Here is a 16,096-nt window from a genome sequence, read left to right on the forward strand (position 1 = left end):
ATGTATGATGAGTTTTGTCAAATGTATGTATTTGTGACACTACCACAACAGTCAAGATACAGAATATCCCACACCCTAAAACATTCCCCTTTATATACTTGGGTTTGTTTCTGGACTCTCTCTTCTGTATTTTTTTTTTTTTTTTTTTTTTTAAGACAAGCTCTCTGTCACCCAGACTGGAGTGCCATGGGGCAATCTCAGCTCACTGCAATCTCTGCCTCCCGGGCTCAAGCAATCGTCTCACCTCAGCTTCCCAAGTAGGTGGAACTACAGTCACGTGCCACCAAGCTCAGCTAATTTTTGTCTTTTTTGCAGAGGCAGGGTTTCACCTGGCTGGTCTTGAACGCCTGAGCTCAAGCAATCTACCCGCATCTGCCTCCCAAAGTGCTGGGATTACAGGCGTGAGCCACCACGCCAGGCCAAGCCACCATGCCCGGCCTCTTTTTTTTTTTTTTTTTTTTTTGAGATAGAGTCTCACTCTCACTCTGTTGCTCAGGCTGGAGTGGTATACAGTGATATGATCTCGGCTCACTGCCACCTCCGTTTCCTGGGTTCAAGCGATTCTCCTGTGTCGGCTTCCCAGTAACTGGGATTATAGGTGCACGCTATCTGCCCAGCTAATTTTTGTATTTTAGTAAAGACTGGGTTTCACCATGTTGGCAAGGCTGGTCTTGAGCTCCTGACATCAGGTGATCCAGCCACCTCAGCCTCCCGGAGTGCTGGGATTACAGGCTTGAGCCACCGCGCCCAGCCAGGACATACGTCTGTTGCTTGAAATACCCACTCTTGGAACAGTCTTTCCTAACCCACTTGCTAGGCCCAACAGAGCACAGGAGGAGCCAGAGTGTTTATGTTTTACCCCAACACCTCTGAAGGTCCTTCAGTGGAGCCCGAATAAAGATGGAAACAAACATCTTGCACGTCTCCTTTTCTGCTGGTTACAGGGAAGTTGCAGGATCCTGAGAAGGAAGAATGTCTCATACATAGGACTCAAGTTGTCTTTATTAAATAAGATTACAATGTCTAAACTCTTTTTTGTTTTCTGCTTCTATAACAGAATACCGCACACTGGGTAATTTGTAAAGAATAGAAGTTCAATTGGCTCACGGTTCTGGAGCCTGAGAAGTCTAAGATCAAGGGACTGGCCGGGCACGGTGGCTCACGCCTGTAATCCCAGCACTTTGGGAGGCTGAGGCAGGCAGATCACAAGGTCAGGAGATCAAGACCATCCTGGCCACCATGGTGAAACCCAGTCTCTACTAAAAATACAAAAAAAAAAAAAATTAGCCGGGCATAGTGGCCTACGCCTGTAGTCCCAGCTATTCAGGAGGCTGAGGCAGGAGAATTGCTTGAACCCAGGAGGCGGAGGCTGCAGTGAACCAAGATTGCGCCACTGCACTCTAGCCTGGGTGACAGATTGAGACTCTGTCTCAAAAAAAAAAAGTGGGGGGGAGCCACAACTTGTGAGGGCCTTCTTGCAGTGCCATACCATGGCAGACGGGCAAACAAGCATAAGAGACAGAGAATGGATGGAAACTGAACTCATCTTTTCATCAGAAGCCCACTCCCTGGATAACACAACCCACTCTCGAGATACCAGCGTTAATCCATTCACGAAGGCAGAGGCCTCATGGACTAATCATCTCTTAAGGGTCTCACCTCTTATTCTTTCTTTCTTTTTTTTTTTTTTGAGATGGTGTTTCCCTTTTGTTGCCCAGGCTGGAGTGCAATGGCGTGATCTCAGCTCACTGCAACCTCCACCTCGTGGATTCAAGCGATTCTCCTGCCTCAGCCTCCTGAGTAGCTGGGATTATAGGCGCCCGCCACCCTACCAGCTAATTTTTTGTGTTTTTGGTAGAGATGGGGCCAGGCTGTTCTCGAATTCCTGACCTCAGGTGATCCACCTGCCTTGGCCTCCCAAAGTGCTGGGATTACAGGCGTGATCCACCATGCCCAGCCAGGTCTTACCTCTGAATACCATCACAGTGGCAAATTTCTATATGAGTTTTGGAGGGGGCATCCAAACCACAGCACTTATCTTGCCTTGTTTTTCCTGACTCTCTTGGGATGTCTTCCCAAATTGTTTCATTTCTGTGTGGAAGAGGTAAAAGCAAATAGTTGTGCTTTATCATCAACCCATCAACCGTCAGAATTGAGAGTGATTTTTTTCTTTTTTTTTTTTTCAAGAGGGTTACTGCTTACTGAAATCTGAACTGAATCTACAGAACTTTAAATTAACCTAGGATTTAATTTACTCAACTTTTCCTTTATCCTCCCTTTCCTTTCATCAATTTTATGAAGTGTGTTGTGCTATGTAGGGGTGAGAACTTGGGATTGTTAACAGGAGCAACTGCCCTCCACCGTAAGTACAATAAGATGACAAAAAGATGATAAAACCACAGTGACATCCCTGTAGTCCCAGCTACTCCAGAGTTTGAGGTGGGAAGATCCCTTTAGCCCGAGAGTTGGAGGTCAGCCTGGGCAATATAGCAAGATCCCATCAATCAATTCATCAATCAATAGGAATAAAAGCAGTCATTGTTCCTCTGTGTTCAAAACGATAAATGTAATCCAATGTTGTCAAACATCAACAACCAAGATTAAAAACAAGTTGAGAGCTGGAGATAGACACAGGGATCACAGGCAGGTTTGGGAGATTGGATTGGAAGCTGGGTTATTAATTCAGGAGCCAATCCCCAGGAGGCTAAGCGCCATTGGGATCCGGTAGTTCCCATGCTCTCTCGCTTGGACTCCTGGGAGTTGTCCCTCAGACTCCAGGGAGTTTTTGTAGCTTAGACCCCTGGTAGTTGGTGGTTTCACTCCAGTCAGGGCTGGAGCCATGGCGGTGACCAAGGAGCTCTTGCAGATGGACCTGTATGCGCTTCTAGGCATCGAGCAGACAGCAACAGACAAAGAGGTGAAGAAGGCCTACAGGCAGAAGGCCCTCTCCTACCACCCAGACAAAAATCCCGATAATCCCAGAGCCGCTGAACTCTTCCCCCAGCTTTCTCGGGCCTTAGAGGTACTGACCGATGCTACAGCCAGGGCTACCTATGACAAGGTCAGGAAAGCCAGGAAGCAGGCAGCAGAGAGGACCCAGAAACTTAAACAGAAGGAAGAGAGTGAGGCTCGAACTGGAGGCCCGGGAGCGGCAGGCCCAGGCTCAGAGGAGCAAGGATGCCGAGGGCAGCAGGAACCCCAGGACTCTGGAGCAAGAGATCCAGCGCCTGCGAGAAGAGGGCTCCCGGCAGCTGGAGGAACAGCAGAAGCTCTTCCGGGAGCAGACCCTCCAGGCACGTGCCCAGAGGTGGAAAGAAAAGGCCGCGAGCACCAGAGGCAGAGGAACCCCCAAACTGAAGCTCAAATGGAAGTGCAAGACGGAGGATGCGTCAAAAGGCGGCTACTCCCAAGGTGTCCTTCTGCAGCTTTTGCAGAAGTACGGTGAGGTTCACAACCCGGTGCTTTCCAGCAAGAAAGCAGGCGTCGCCGTGGTGGAGTTTGAGACGGTCGAGTCTGCCGAGCTGGCCATCCGGAATGAGGTTGGCTTGGTGGAGAACCCTCTGAAGATTTCCTGGTTGGAGGGACGGCCCCAGGGCGCTGTGGGCCCCAGCAACCCAGGGCGGTCTAAAGACTCAGTGCTATGGGAAAGGGACTTTGACAGCCTCGTCATGATGCGCATGCGTGCGGCAGCGGAGCGCCAACAGCTGATCACTCAGGCTGCAGCAGCAGGATTAGGCGAACAGCCTACTGAGCCGGGCTCAGCCCTCCTGCCCACACAGCCCTTTTCTTTCTTTCTTCTTCTTCTTCTTCCTTTTTTTTTTTTTTTTTTCTTTTTTTTTTTTCCTGAGACAGAGTTTCGCTCTCATTGCCCAGGCTGGAGTGCAGTGGCGTGATCTCGGCCGACCGCAACCTCTGCCTGCTGAGTTCAAGCGATTCTCCTGCCTCAGCTTCCCGAGTAGCTGGGATTACAGGCGTGCGCCACCACCCTCGACTGATTTTGTATTTTTCTTAGAGACAGGGTTTCTCCATGTTGGTCAGACTGGTCTCGAACTCCCGACCTCAGGTGATGTGCCTGCCTCGGCCTCCCAAAGTGCTGGGATTACAAGCGTGAGCAACTGTGCCCGGCCTAGCTGTTTTCTTAAACATCACCAATCACCATCAACAAAAATAGACATTCTGTACATTTTGACTTAAAGCTGTTGCTTGCCTTCACATCAGTCTCTCTGTTGCCCTGTAACCTTCGCATTGAATTCACATTGCAAAAATACAACAACCATTATAAACAAGGACTGCAGAGGGTATTTCTTGAGTTGTGTTACTAGAATAATAAGATTCATGATCCTAGCAGCATAGGAATATATTTACGGGCCACATTCCAGTTCTTTTGTTGCCTTCTCCTTTTAATTTTCTTCCTGAAATCCCAAGAAACCGTAGTGAATTGTTGCCAGTGTGGGGGAAGGAAGATGGGTGGAGAAAAGAGAGTTCCAAATAAGGCTTCAGGCGGGGCGTGGTGGCTCATGCCTGTAATCCCAGCATTTTGATAGACCGAGGTGGGTGGATCACCTGAGATCAGGAGTTCAAGACCAGCCTGGACAATATGGTGAAACCCCATCTTTACTAACAACACAAAAAGCTGGGCGTGGTGGTGGGTGCCTGCAATTCCAGCTACTCTGGAGGCTGAGGCAGGAGAATCATGTGAACCCAGGAGGCGGAGGTTGCAGTGAGCCGAGATCACGCCATTGCACTCCAGCCTGGGTGACAAGAGTGAGACTCCGTCTCGAAAAAAAACAGAAAAGAAAATATTTGGGCTGGTTGCAGTGGTTCATGCCTGTACTCCCTGCATTTTCAGCAGCCAAGATGAGAGGATCACTTGAGCCCAGGAGTTAGAGACGAGCCTGAGCAACATAGTGAGAACCTGTCTCTATTAATTAATTTTATTTATTTATTTATTTTTGAGACAGTCTTGCTCTGTTGCCCTGGCTGGAGTGCAGGGGCGCTATCTCAGCTCACTGCAACCTCCGCCTCCCAGGTTCAAGTGATTCTCCTGCCTCAGCCTCCTGAGTAGCTGGGACTACAGGTACCCGGCACCACACCCAGCTAATTGTTTGTATTTCTAGTAGAGACGGGGTTTCACTGTGTTAGCCAGGATGGTCTGCATCTCCTGACCTCGTGATCCGCCTGCTTCAGCCTCCCAGAGTGCTGGGATTACAGATGTGAGCCACTACGCCTGGCCACATTTAGTTTTTAATTCCATTTCCACTTACCTGATATTACCTTAGTACAGAACCAACTTCAAGAAATCAGCTAGATACCTACAAGAAAAGTATCACACTTCTCTTAGGAGCTCTTAAAAGGAATAGGTACTATTTTAATTAGATAATGAGAGTAGCCTGGATTCTGGTGTTACCATTTTTATACCACAAATTAATTTTTTTCTTAATTCAATCAATAAGCTGGGCAAGGTGGCTCATACCTGTAATCCCAGCACTTTGGGAGGCCAAGGCGGGTGGATCACCTGAGGTCAGGAATTTGAGACCAGTTTGGCCAACATGGCGAAACCCTGTTTCTTTTTTTTGTGTGTGTTTATTTTTAGTAGAGACGGGGTTTCACTGTGTTAGCCAGGATGGTTTTGATCTCCTGACCTTGTGATCCACCCGCCTCGGCCTCCCAAAGTGCTGGGATTATAGGTGTGAGCCACCACTCCCAGCCACCACATTTCTACTAAAAATACAAAAATTAGCCAGGCGTGGTGGTGCACGCTTGTAGTCCCAGCTACTCAGGAGGCTGAGGGAGGAGAATCACTTGAACCCGGGAGGCGGAGGTTGCAGTGAGCCGCGATCACCCATTGCACTCCAGGCTGGGCTGCAGAGCAAGACCGTGTCTCAGAAACAAAAAAACAACAGAAAAAAACAATCAACAATCAATGGGGCTCCAGGTTGTGTGAATCTGCAGCAATAGAGGTCAACTTTGATTGCCTACTAGAATCATCTGCACGGCTACATTTGACTGGCTTTAAAAAAGTAAAGCTAAAATAGAATCATCTGAGGAGTTTAAAGACCTACTGATGCCAGGCCTCATCCCAGACCAACTCATTGAGAATGACTGGGAGTCAGACCCATCCATCGGTATTTTTTAAAACTCTCTGGCAGGCCATGGCGGCTCATGCCTGTAACCTAGCACTTTGGGAGGCCAAAGTAGGAGGATTGTTTGAGGCCAGGAGTTTGAAATCAGCCTGGGCAACATGGTGAAACCCTATCTCTACAAAATAAATAAATACACACAAATATTAGCCAGGCTGTGTTTGTATTGGGTGGGAAGCACCTGCGGTCCTAGCTGCTGGGGAGTCTGTAGTGGGACGATCACTTGAGCCCAGGAGGTTGAGGCTGCAGTGAGCAGTGATTGTGCAGCAGGACAAGCCGCAGATAAAACTCCTCAGACACCGGATTAAAGAAGGAAAAGGTTTTTTATTCAGCCAAGAGTATCGGCAGACTCACGTCTAAGAGCCAAGCTCCCTGAAAAAGAAATTCTTGGCCTTTTTAAAGGCTTACAACTTTAAGGGGTTCATGTGAAAGGGTCGTGATAAACCGAGCAAGCGTGGGGAATGTGACTGGGGGCTACATGCATCAGCTAACAGAAAAAAAAGTTTTACAACGCTTTTTTCATACGGTGTCTGCAATTTACAGATAACACAAGTAGTTTAGGTCAGGGGTCTATGTTATTATTATTACTTTTTTTTAACTCCTAGGGCCGGGTGGTGGTGCCAAGGTTGTCTGGCCATTCATCTTACTTTTGTTTCTTTCTGACTTTTTGCTTTCTCCCTTTCTTCCTGTCTTGTGATCTAGGCAAGGTGGGGGGAGAAGGGCAGCAGGAGTAGGAGTGGTCTTCTTCCTTAATTGCACCACTGCACTCCAGCCTGGATGACAGAGCAAGACCCTGTCCTAGTGAAGGCCAGGGGGAAAAAAAAAACTCACCGAAATGCAGATACTTTTGAGAATCCATGCTAGAATAGGTAACTCTCTGGCATATTATATTAGGAATACGTAAATCCATATTATAATAACATTGCTTTTCAAATAGGAGCACTTAAGCTTTCACCTGCTGCTCGTTTGGTAATAGTATTGATCTTAAATGCTAGTTGCTGGCATAGCAGCATGTAAACAGTTCTCATGGCTTTTGAAAAATTGAGATATACTTCATATACCTTAGAATCTTTCCATTTAAAATGTGAAATACAGTGGTTTCGGTATATTCACAGAGTTGTGCAACCATCACCATAATCAATTTTAGATCACTTTTGCCATCCCAAAAAGAAATTCATACCCTTTAGTGACCAATACTCAATCTCTCCATCCTCTCCCGACCTAGGCAATCATTAATCCATAGATTTGCATTTTCAAGTCATTTCACATACATAGCATTGTATAATATATGGTCTTTCGTGACTGCACTTAGCATAACATTTTTCTGGTTCATGTGTGTTACAGCATGTAACAGTACTTTGTTTTTATTGCTGAATATTTCACTGCATGGATATACCACATTTTAAAAATCTGTGGCCTGGTGCGGTGACTCATGGCTGCAATCCTAATATTTTGGAAGGCCATGGGAGGAGGATCGCTTTAGCCCAGGATGAAGAGGGTGCAGTAAGCCAAGATCACACCATTGCTCTCCAGCTTGGATGACAAAGTGAGACCTCATAAAATAAATTAAAAATAAAAATCTGTTCATCAGTTGATGGACATTTAGGTCTCATGTGCTTTCAATTTAAGTTTTTTTTTTGTTTGTTTTTTGTTTTTGTTTTTTTAGAGATAGGATCTTGCTCTGTTGCCCAGGCTGGAGTGCAGTGGTGCAATCATGTCTCAGTGCAGCCCCAGACTCCTGGGCTCAAGCAATGCTCCTGCCTCAGCCTCCTGAATAGCTAGGACTATAGGCGTACACCACCATGCCTGGATAATTTTTTAAAAAATTATAGAAATGGGGGTCTCCCTATGTTACCCAGGCTGCTCTAGAACTCCTGGCCTCAAGTGATCCTCCTGTGTGCTGGGCCTACACCACCATGCCTGGATAATTTTTTAAAAATTATAGAAATGGGGATCTCCCTATGTTACCCAGCCTGGTCTGGAACTCCTGGCCTCAAGTGATCCTCCTGTGTGCTGGGCCTACACCACCATGCCTGGATAATTTTTAAAAAATTATAGAAATGGGGGTCTCCCTATGTTACCCAGGCTGGTCTGGAACTCCTGGCCTCAAGTGAGCCTCCTAAAGTGCTGGGATTATAAGCATGGGCCACGAGGCCTGGCCAATTTAAGACTTTTTTATTTTATTTTTTCAATTTAAGACTTTTGAAAAGGCAATATTACTGGGTATAAGTGTCCTTCCAGAATTTTTTTTTTTTTTTTTTTTTTTGAGATGGAGTCTCACTCAGCCACCCAGGCTGGAGTGCAGTGGCACGATCTTGGCTCACTGCAACCACCATCTCCCGGGTTCAGGCGATTCTCCCGTCTCAGCCTCCCGAGTAGCTGGGATTACAGGCACCTGCAATCATGCCTGGCTAATTTTTGTATCTTTGTAGAGACAGGGTTTCACCATGTTGGCCAGGCTGGTCTTGAACTCCTGACCTCAGGTGATCCACCCACCTTGGCCTCCCAAAGTGCTAGGATTACAGGCTTTAGCCACCGGGCCTGGCCCAGAATTTTTAAATTGCATATATAGACATTTATAACGAAAAAGAAATAGGATCTTTACTTGCTATGGCAAAGTCCCTTTTTAAAAATTTTTTATTAGGCTGGGCATGGTGGCTCACACCTGTAATTCCAGCACTTTGGGAGGCCAAGGCGGGCGGATCACCTGAGATGAGGAGTTCGAGATCAACCTGACCAACATGGAGAAACCCCGTCTCTACTAAAAATACAACATTAGCCAGGCATGGTGGTGAATGCCTGTAATGCCAGCTACTCAGGAGGCTGAGGCAGGAGAATCTCTTGAACCTGGGAGGTGGAGGTTGCGGTGAGCCAAGATTGCACCATTGCACTCCAGACTGGGCAATAAGAATGAAACTCCATCTCAACAACAACAAAAAAATCTTGTATTAATAGAATTGGAAGTTGGTTGGGTTAATTCAAATGGCTTCCCACTAGTAACCTACTAGACATAGTAGTCAGTGGACTGTTAGCATCACTCATATGTTTTACAGGGAAATGGAAGGTAAATAAGTGTTGCTTACATCAGGCTCAGTTAAGAGAATTGCTCCTGCACTTGGACTTTTCTTTTTTAAAGAGGATGACTCCCCAGGCTCTCCTGGACCTCCTACAGCTCACAAGGGAGGAGGGCACTCAGGGCAGGCCTTGGGCCCTCCCTGTCACTATGTCCTACTTAGATCTCCACCAGGAAAGGATGAGGCCTTGAGCTGTTTGGAAGAGGAGCAACAAAGGTTCAAAGTAAGACCTGGTTCTAGAACACAGCTCTCCTCTGGCAGGAGGGAGGTAAGGGGAGACCTGGAAAGACAGAGGCTGGGGTGGCCAATGGTACAACTCTGAGAACAGAGCAGAGAAAGGAAACCGATCCCCAGAAAGCAAGCAGCCTCTGTATGGAAAACTGCCCTTCCCCCTCACTGCTTACACAGGGTCCGACCTCCTGGACCCTGCATAGGGACCTGGTGATCCCAGAAGACTGTCGGGAAAGCACCCTGATTCCTGGTCTTGTGCAGAAGGCTATCACTAGCTTTGCTGATTTTACATGAGGACGACGATGATTATTATTATTATTTTTTTTTTTTCTGAGACAAAAGTCTCTCTCTCTCCCAGGCTGGAGTGCAGTGGCAGCAATCTCTGCTCATTGCAACCTCCACCTCCCGGGTTCAGGTGATCGTCCTGCCCCAGCCTCCCAAGTAGCTAGGATTATAGGCACCCGCCACTACGGCTGGCTAATTTTGTATTTTTAGTAGAGACAGGGTTTTGCCATGTTGCCCAGGCTGGCCTCAAACTCCTGATCTCAAATGATCCGCCCACCTTGGTTGCCCAAAGTACTGGGATTACAGGTGTGAGCCACCGCGCACCCGGCCTATTATTATTTCTATATGGAACATTTCACAAAGTGGCGTGCCATCCTTGTACAGAGGCCTGCTAATCCCTGTATAGTTCGAGTTTCAGTGTATGCGCTGCGCAAGCGAGCACAACTAGATTTGCTGATTTTGAGCAGCCCTTCCTGTTGGCCAATGGAAATTGGACTGGAGGAGGCACCCGGCTCAACCAGCGCTCCTCCCGCAGTCCTGCTGTGCTCAAGGTCAAGGTGAGGCCATTGACAGGGTTGAGGACCTGGGAAAGCCCTGGAGTCTGAGCCAAGCACGAGACCTTTGCTCTTAATTCCAGGTGGACCAGCAGGAATGTTTGGCCCCATCTTGCCAGTGGGAGAGAAACCTCTACCTGACTGGCTAGTCTGATGGAGAGGAAGCCAGAGCACAGGCAACAAGGGCCTTGGGCTAAAGACAGTGGGGCCATCTCCACCTCCCGCTTTGTGCTGGGCAAGGCAGTGGATGTGTTGAACCAGGGCCTCCCTCATGTGCCTCTCCTGGACAGCAAGCTCACTTGCCTGTTGCCGGTCAGGCCTACCCGTGCCAAGGCAAATTGGCTGGAGGAGGATGTTCTCAAGCATGCTCAAGGTGGGTTGTGGGGAAGAGCAGTTGAGGCACAGGCAGGCTGGACTTATTTATTTATTTATTTATTTATTGAGACGGATTATAGGAACGTGCTGTCATAACTTATTTTATTTTTTAATTAATTATTATTAGTTTTGAAACTGAATCTCGCTCTGTCACCCAGCCTGGAGTGCAGTGGCACAGTCTCAGCTCACTGCAACCTCCCTCTCCAGAGTTCAAGGGTTGAGGTCGCATAGGACACCCGAGTGAAGTAGGTGAAGTCCCAGAGGACACTCCAGTGGTAGAGGCGTCTGTGGTCTCAGAAAAGCATCAGCTAGAGGAGATGGTAGAGGTACCAGAGTACACTCGAGTAAAATAGGTGGCTGAGATGCCAGGGGACACGCGAGTGGTGGAGCCGGAGAAGATGGCAGAGGTACCAGAAGACACTCGAGGGAAGGTGTCTTTGATCTTAGAAAATCAACTGGGAGATCCGTGTTTCCGCCAAGATGGTGGCGCTGGGTTCGGGGTGACTAGAGGAGACGACAGGGCCTTTTCCCTTGGCCAGGACCCGACACACCACCCTTCGCTCGCTCGCGCACCCCTCCGCCACCAAGCCATCTGCCAGCCCGGGCGCCCGCTGTCCGCCGCCGAGTTCCGCTTCACCTCTGCGGACCGGAGCGCTCGGCTGCGGGCGGCGGCGCCTCCTTCGGGTCCTCCCCGGAGTAGCTCTCGGCCTGCCAGGAGGGCCCGGCAGCCCCGCGGTGTGGACAGGCAGCGACAGCCGGGAATGAAAGCCGGGATTTCCGGGCGGCTCCGGCGCCCCCTTACCCTGCATGGGTTTCCGGATAAGGAAGCGCGGGTCCCGCGTGAACCTTAGCGAAAGGGAACGAGGCGGTGGCGGGCGGAGGCGGAGGGCGAGGGCGACGATGACCCGTGAGGCGGCCGCCGCAGCCCAGGCGCGGGGGCGACGACAGAGGGGGAGGTACGGTGTCAAGAAAACATGGTCACCATTATTATGTAAAATTAAAATATGGAAGAGATGATCCCTACCATCAACCAGCTTACAACCGGAGGCACTGACAAATGTATACAGATGGCTGTAATGTTAAAAATCTCTAAGAGCTTGATTTTAGAATTCACCAGCTCCTCAGAAGTTTGGCGAAATATGCGTTGTTAAGCCTACGCTCAGATCAAGGTAGCAGCAAGACTGGTGTGGCCACCTGTTTTTAATCAGTGACTCAAAGCTGTGATCACCCTGATGTCACCGAATGGCCACAGCCTGTAACAGATCACCAGGAGAACCTCAGTCTGACGACACTGAAGCTAACTGAATGAAGCGAGCAGCTGCAAAGCATCTAACGGAATGCCTCATTACCACCTGTGGAAATGAGGCCTGCACGAATGAGTTTTGTGCTTCCTGTCCAACTTTTCTTCCTATGGATAATAATGTAGCAGTTGTTAAAGCCCTCGAGCTTTATAAGATTAACGCAAAACTCTGTGGTCCTGAGAACTCGAAAGGTGCCCCCAACAACTCCTGCTCTGAGATAAAAAATGAACAAGAAAGGTGCTAGAATTGATTTTGAAGATGTGACTTACGCCCCTTCTCGGGGTCATGATGGGCAGCAAGATGGCGTCTGCCAGTAGGGTCGTTCACGTTTATTGCCCAAGAGAAGTGAATGCACGTACTGTCTCTGTACCTAAATGTTCATAGAAAAAAAAGAGTTACTAGCAAAGAACTGGGGTCCAGAGCTGAGGGATTCCAGCCTGGCAGCAGGAGTGTGGCGTCTCAGCAGGTAGTCAAACCGCACACTCCCTTTTTGAGACGGAGTCTCATTTCTGTCGCCCCAGACTGGAGTGCAGTGGCCGGATCTCAGCGCTCACTGCAGCTCCGCCTCTCCTCCGGGTTTACGCCATTCTCCTGCCTCAGCCTCCCGAGTAGCTGGGACTACAGGCGCCTGCCACCTTGCCCGGCTAGTTTTTTTTGTACTTTTTAGTAGAGACGGGGTTTCACCGTGTTAGCCAGGATGGTCTCGATCTCCTGACCTCGTGATCCGCCCGTCTCGGCCTCCCAAAGTGCTGGGATTACAGGCTTAAGCCGCCGAGCCCGGCCCACACACTCCATTAATAAGATTTCCTGACAGAAGAGACAATCCTAAACTCAATCTATCCGAAGCTTTGAGATCAGCAGGGCTACCATCTCACTATTTTGTAATTTCACAACATTCTAAGGGAAGTAAATCACCAGATTTGCTTATGTATCAGGGTCCACCAGATACTGCAGAAATAATAAAAACATTACCTCAGAAATACAGAAGGAAACTTGTGTCTCAAGAAGAAATTGAATTTATCCAACATGGAGGTCCTGAATAACCATTGTGGCTGCTGTTTGTCATCAGACAATAGAATTGTCTTTACAATAAAGGACTTCCAAAATGACAGATGAGAAACTGTATATTAAACACCTTTAATAAATACTATGAAAAAAATGAAATATAGAAAATTTAGATGGACACTTGTATTTCCTAATTTATGTATCTTGGTCAGCTTCTCCACAAGCTTACCTAATTATTTATACACTTTATACTTATTAAAGTATACATTTTTAAATGTTAGCCTATTTAAAAAAAAAAGATGTGACTTACTTAACAGAAGAGAAGGTATGTGAAATTCTTGAATTGTGTAGAGAAAGAGAGGATTATTCCCCTTTAATCCTTGTTATTAGAGGAGTTTTTTCTAGTGCTAAGGCATTGGTACAGAGCTTCCAGAAAGTTAAACAACACACCAAGAAAGAACTGAAATCTCTTTAAGCAAAGGATGAAGACAAGGATGAAGATGAAAAGGAAAAAGCTGCATGTTCTGCTGCTGCTATGGAAGAAGACTCAGAAGCATCTTCCTCAAGGATAGGTGATAGCTCACAGGGAGACAACAATCTGCAAAAATTAGGCCCTAATGATGTGTCTGGGGATATTGATGCCATTAGAAGGGTCTACACCAGATTGCTCTCTAATGAAAGAATTGAAACTGCCTTTCTCAATGCATTTGTATATTTGTCGCCTAACGTGGAATGTGACTTGACGTATCACAACGAATACTCTTGAGATCCGAATTATCTGAATTTGTTCATTTTCGTAATGGAGAATAGAAATCTCCACAGTCCTGAATATCTGGAAATGGCTTTGCCATTACTTTGCAAAGCAATGAGCAAGCTACCCCTTGCAGCCCAAGGAAAACTGATCAGACTGTGGTCTAAATACAATGCAGACCAGATTCGGAGAATGATGGAGCCATTTCAGCAACTTATGACTTACAAAGTCATAAGCAATGAATTTAACAGTTGAAATCTAGTGAATGATGATGATGCCATTGTTGCTGCTTCGAAGTGCTTGAAAATGGTTTACTATGCAAATGCAGTTGGGAGGGGAAGTAGACACAAACCACAATGAGGAAGATGATGAAGAACCCATCCCTGAGTCCAGTGAGCTGACATTTCGGGAGCTTTTGGGAGAAGAAAGAAGAAACAAGAAAGGTCCTCGAGTGGACCCCCTGGAAACTGAACTTGGTGTTAAAACCCTGGATTGTCGAAAACCACTTATCCCTTTTGAAGAGTTTATTAATGAACCACTGAATGAGGTTCTAGAAATGGATAAAGATTATACTTTTTTTCAAAGTAGAAACAAAAAACAAATTCTTTTATGACATGTCCCTTTATATTGAATGCTGTCACAAGGAATTTGGGATTTTGACAATAGAATTCGCATGTACAGTGAACGAATAATCACTGTTCTCTACAGCTTAGTTCAAGGACAGCAGGTGAATCCATATTTGAAACTCAAAGTTAGATGTGACCTTATCATAGATGATGCACTTGTCCGGCTAGAGATGATCGCAATGGAAAATCCTGCAGACTTGAAGAAGCAGTTGTGTGTGGAATTTGAACGAGAACAAGGAGTTGATGAGGGAGGTGTTTCCAAAGAATTTTTTCAGCTGGTTGTGGAGGAAATCTTCAGTCCAGATACTGGTATGTTCGCATATGATAAATCTACAAAATTGTTTTGGTTTAATCCATCTTCTTTTGAAACTGAGGGGTCAGTTTACTCTGATCGGCATAGTACTGGGTCTGGCTATTTACAATACCTGTGTACTGGATGTACATTTTCCCATGGTTGTCTACAAGAAGCTAATGGGGAAAAAAGGAACTTTTCGTGACTTGGGAGACTCTCATCCAGTTCTATCTCAGAGTTTAAAGAGGGAATGTGGAAGATGACATGATGATCACTTTCCAGATATCACAGACAGATCATTTTGGTAACCCAATGACGTATGATCTAAAGGAAAATGGTGATAAAATTCCAATGACAAATGAAAACAGGAGGGAATTTGTTAATCTTTATTCTGACTACATTCTCAATAAATCAGTAGAAAAACAGTTCAAGGCTTTTCGGAGAGGTTTTCATACGGTGACCAATGAATCTCCCTTGAAGTACTTATTCAGAACAGAAGAAATTGAATTGCTTATATGTGGAAATTGGAATCTACATTTCCAAGCACTAGAAGAAACTACAGAATGATAGTGGCTATACCAGGGACTCTGTTCTGATTAGGGAGTTCTGGGAAGTTGTTCATTCCTTTACAGATGAACGTAAAAGATTCTTCTTGCAGTTGAAAATGGGCACAGACAGAGCACCTGTGGGAGGACTAGGAAAATTAAAGATGATTATACCCAAAAATGGCCCAGACATGGAAAGGTTACCTACATTTCATACTTGCTTTAATGTGCTTTTACTTCTGGAATATTCAAGCAAGGAAAAACTTGAAGAGAGATTCTTTTTTTTTTTTTTTTTTTGAGACGGAGTCTGGCTCTGTTGCCCAGGCTGGAGTGCAGTGGCCGGATCTCAGCTCACTGCAAGCTCCGCCTCCCTGGTTTACGCCATTCCCCCGCCTCAGCCTCCCGAGTAGCTGGGACTACAGGCGCCCACCACCACGCCCGGCTAGTTTTTTGTATTTTTTTTTTAGTAGAGACGGGGTTTCACCGTGTTAGCCAGGATGGTCTCGATCTCCTGACCTTGTGATCCACCTGTCTCGGCCTCCCATAGTGCTGGGATTACAGGCTTGAGCCACCGCGCCCGGCCAAAGAGAGATTCTTGAAGGCCATCATGTATGCCAAAGGATTTGGCATGCTGTAAAACAAAACAAAATGAAACAAAAAAGGAAGAAAAAATTTAAAAATTTTAAAAATATAACAAGAAGGATAAATTTTTGGTGGTGATAGTGTCCCGGTACAAAAATGCTGTAAGTTAGTGAACCACAGTAGTCACCTATGTCTGTGCCTCCCTTCTTTATTGGGGGCATGTGGGCTGGAACAGCAGATTTCAGCTACATATATGAACAAATCCTTTATTATTATTATTTTGTGTGTGAAAGTGTTACATATTTTTTCACTTGTATATACAGAGAGGTTTTTCT

At 46.6% G+C, this 16,096-nt stretch overlaps 1 protein-coding gene, 1 non-coding gene and 2 pseudogenes across 2 annotated transcripts; 3 read left to right on the forward strand and 1 right to left on the reverse strand.

Moving 5' to 3' along the window:
• The first annotated feature begins 1,866 nt into the window (after positions 1-1,866).
• Positions 1,867-9,739, forward strand: LOC100997094 (annotated as a pseudogene).
• A 330-nt stretch (positions 9,740-10,069) lies between these two features.
• Positions 10,070-10,172, reverse strand: LOC116271433. The gene has a single exon (XR_004179985.1). It is a non-coding gene; the product is annotated as a U6 spliceosomal RNA (small nuclear RNA).
• A 1,451-nt stretch (positions 10,173-11,623) lies between these two features.
• LOC101023973 lies at positions 11,624-15,851 on the forward strand (annotated as a pseudogene).
• Positions 12,135-13,240, forward strand: LOC110742003 (28S ribosomal protein S36, mitochondrial-like). The gene is made up of 2 exons (XM_021931776.2): positions 12,135-12,305; positions 12,737-13,240. Exons 1-2 carry the CDS (start codon positions 12,246-12,248, stop codon positions 13,001-13,003), a joined length of 327 nt encoding a protein of 108 aa, XP_021787468.1. The 5' UTR covers positions 12,135-12,245; the 3' UTR covers positions 13,004-13,240.
• Positions 15,852-16,096: the final 245 nt, after the last annotated feature.

The sequence above is a fragment of the Papio anubis genome, chromosome 18 (assembly GCF_008728515.1).
Source record: "Papio anubis isolate 15944 chromosome 18, Panubis1.0, whole genome shotgun sequence".
Taxonomy (NCBI): domain Eukaryota; kingdom Metazoa; phylum Chordata; class Mammalia; order Primates; family Cercopithecidae; genus Papio; species Papio anubis.

Excerpts from the sequence above, each read along its gene's own strand:
- LOC110742003 (XM_021931776.2), top strand. The coding sequence starts at position 12,246 with ATGATGGGCAGCAAGATGGCGTCTGCCAGTAGGGTCGTTCACGTTTAT. Across the intron at positions 12,306-12,736 it reads ACGTTTATTGCCCAAGAGAA|CCCGGCCCACACACTCCATT; the intron begins GTGAATGCACGT and ends TAAGCCGCCGAG.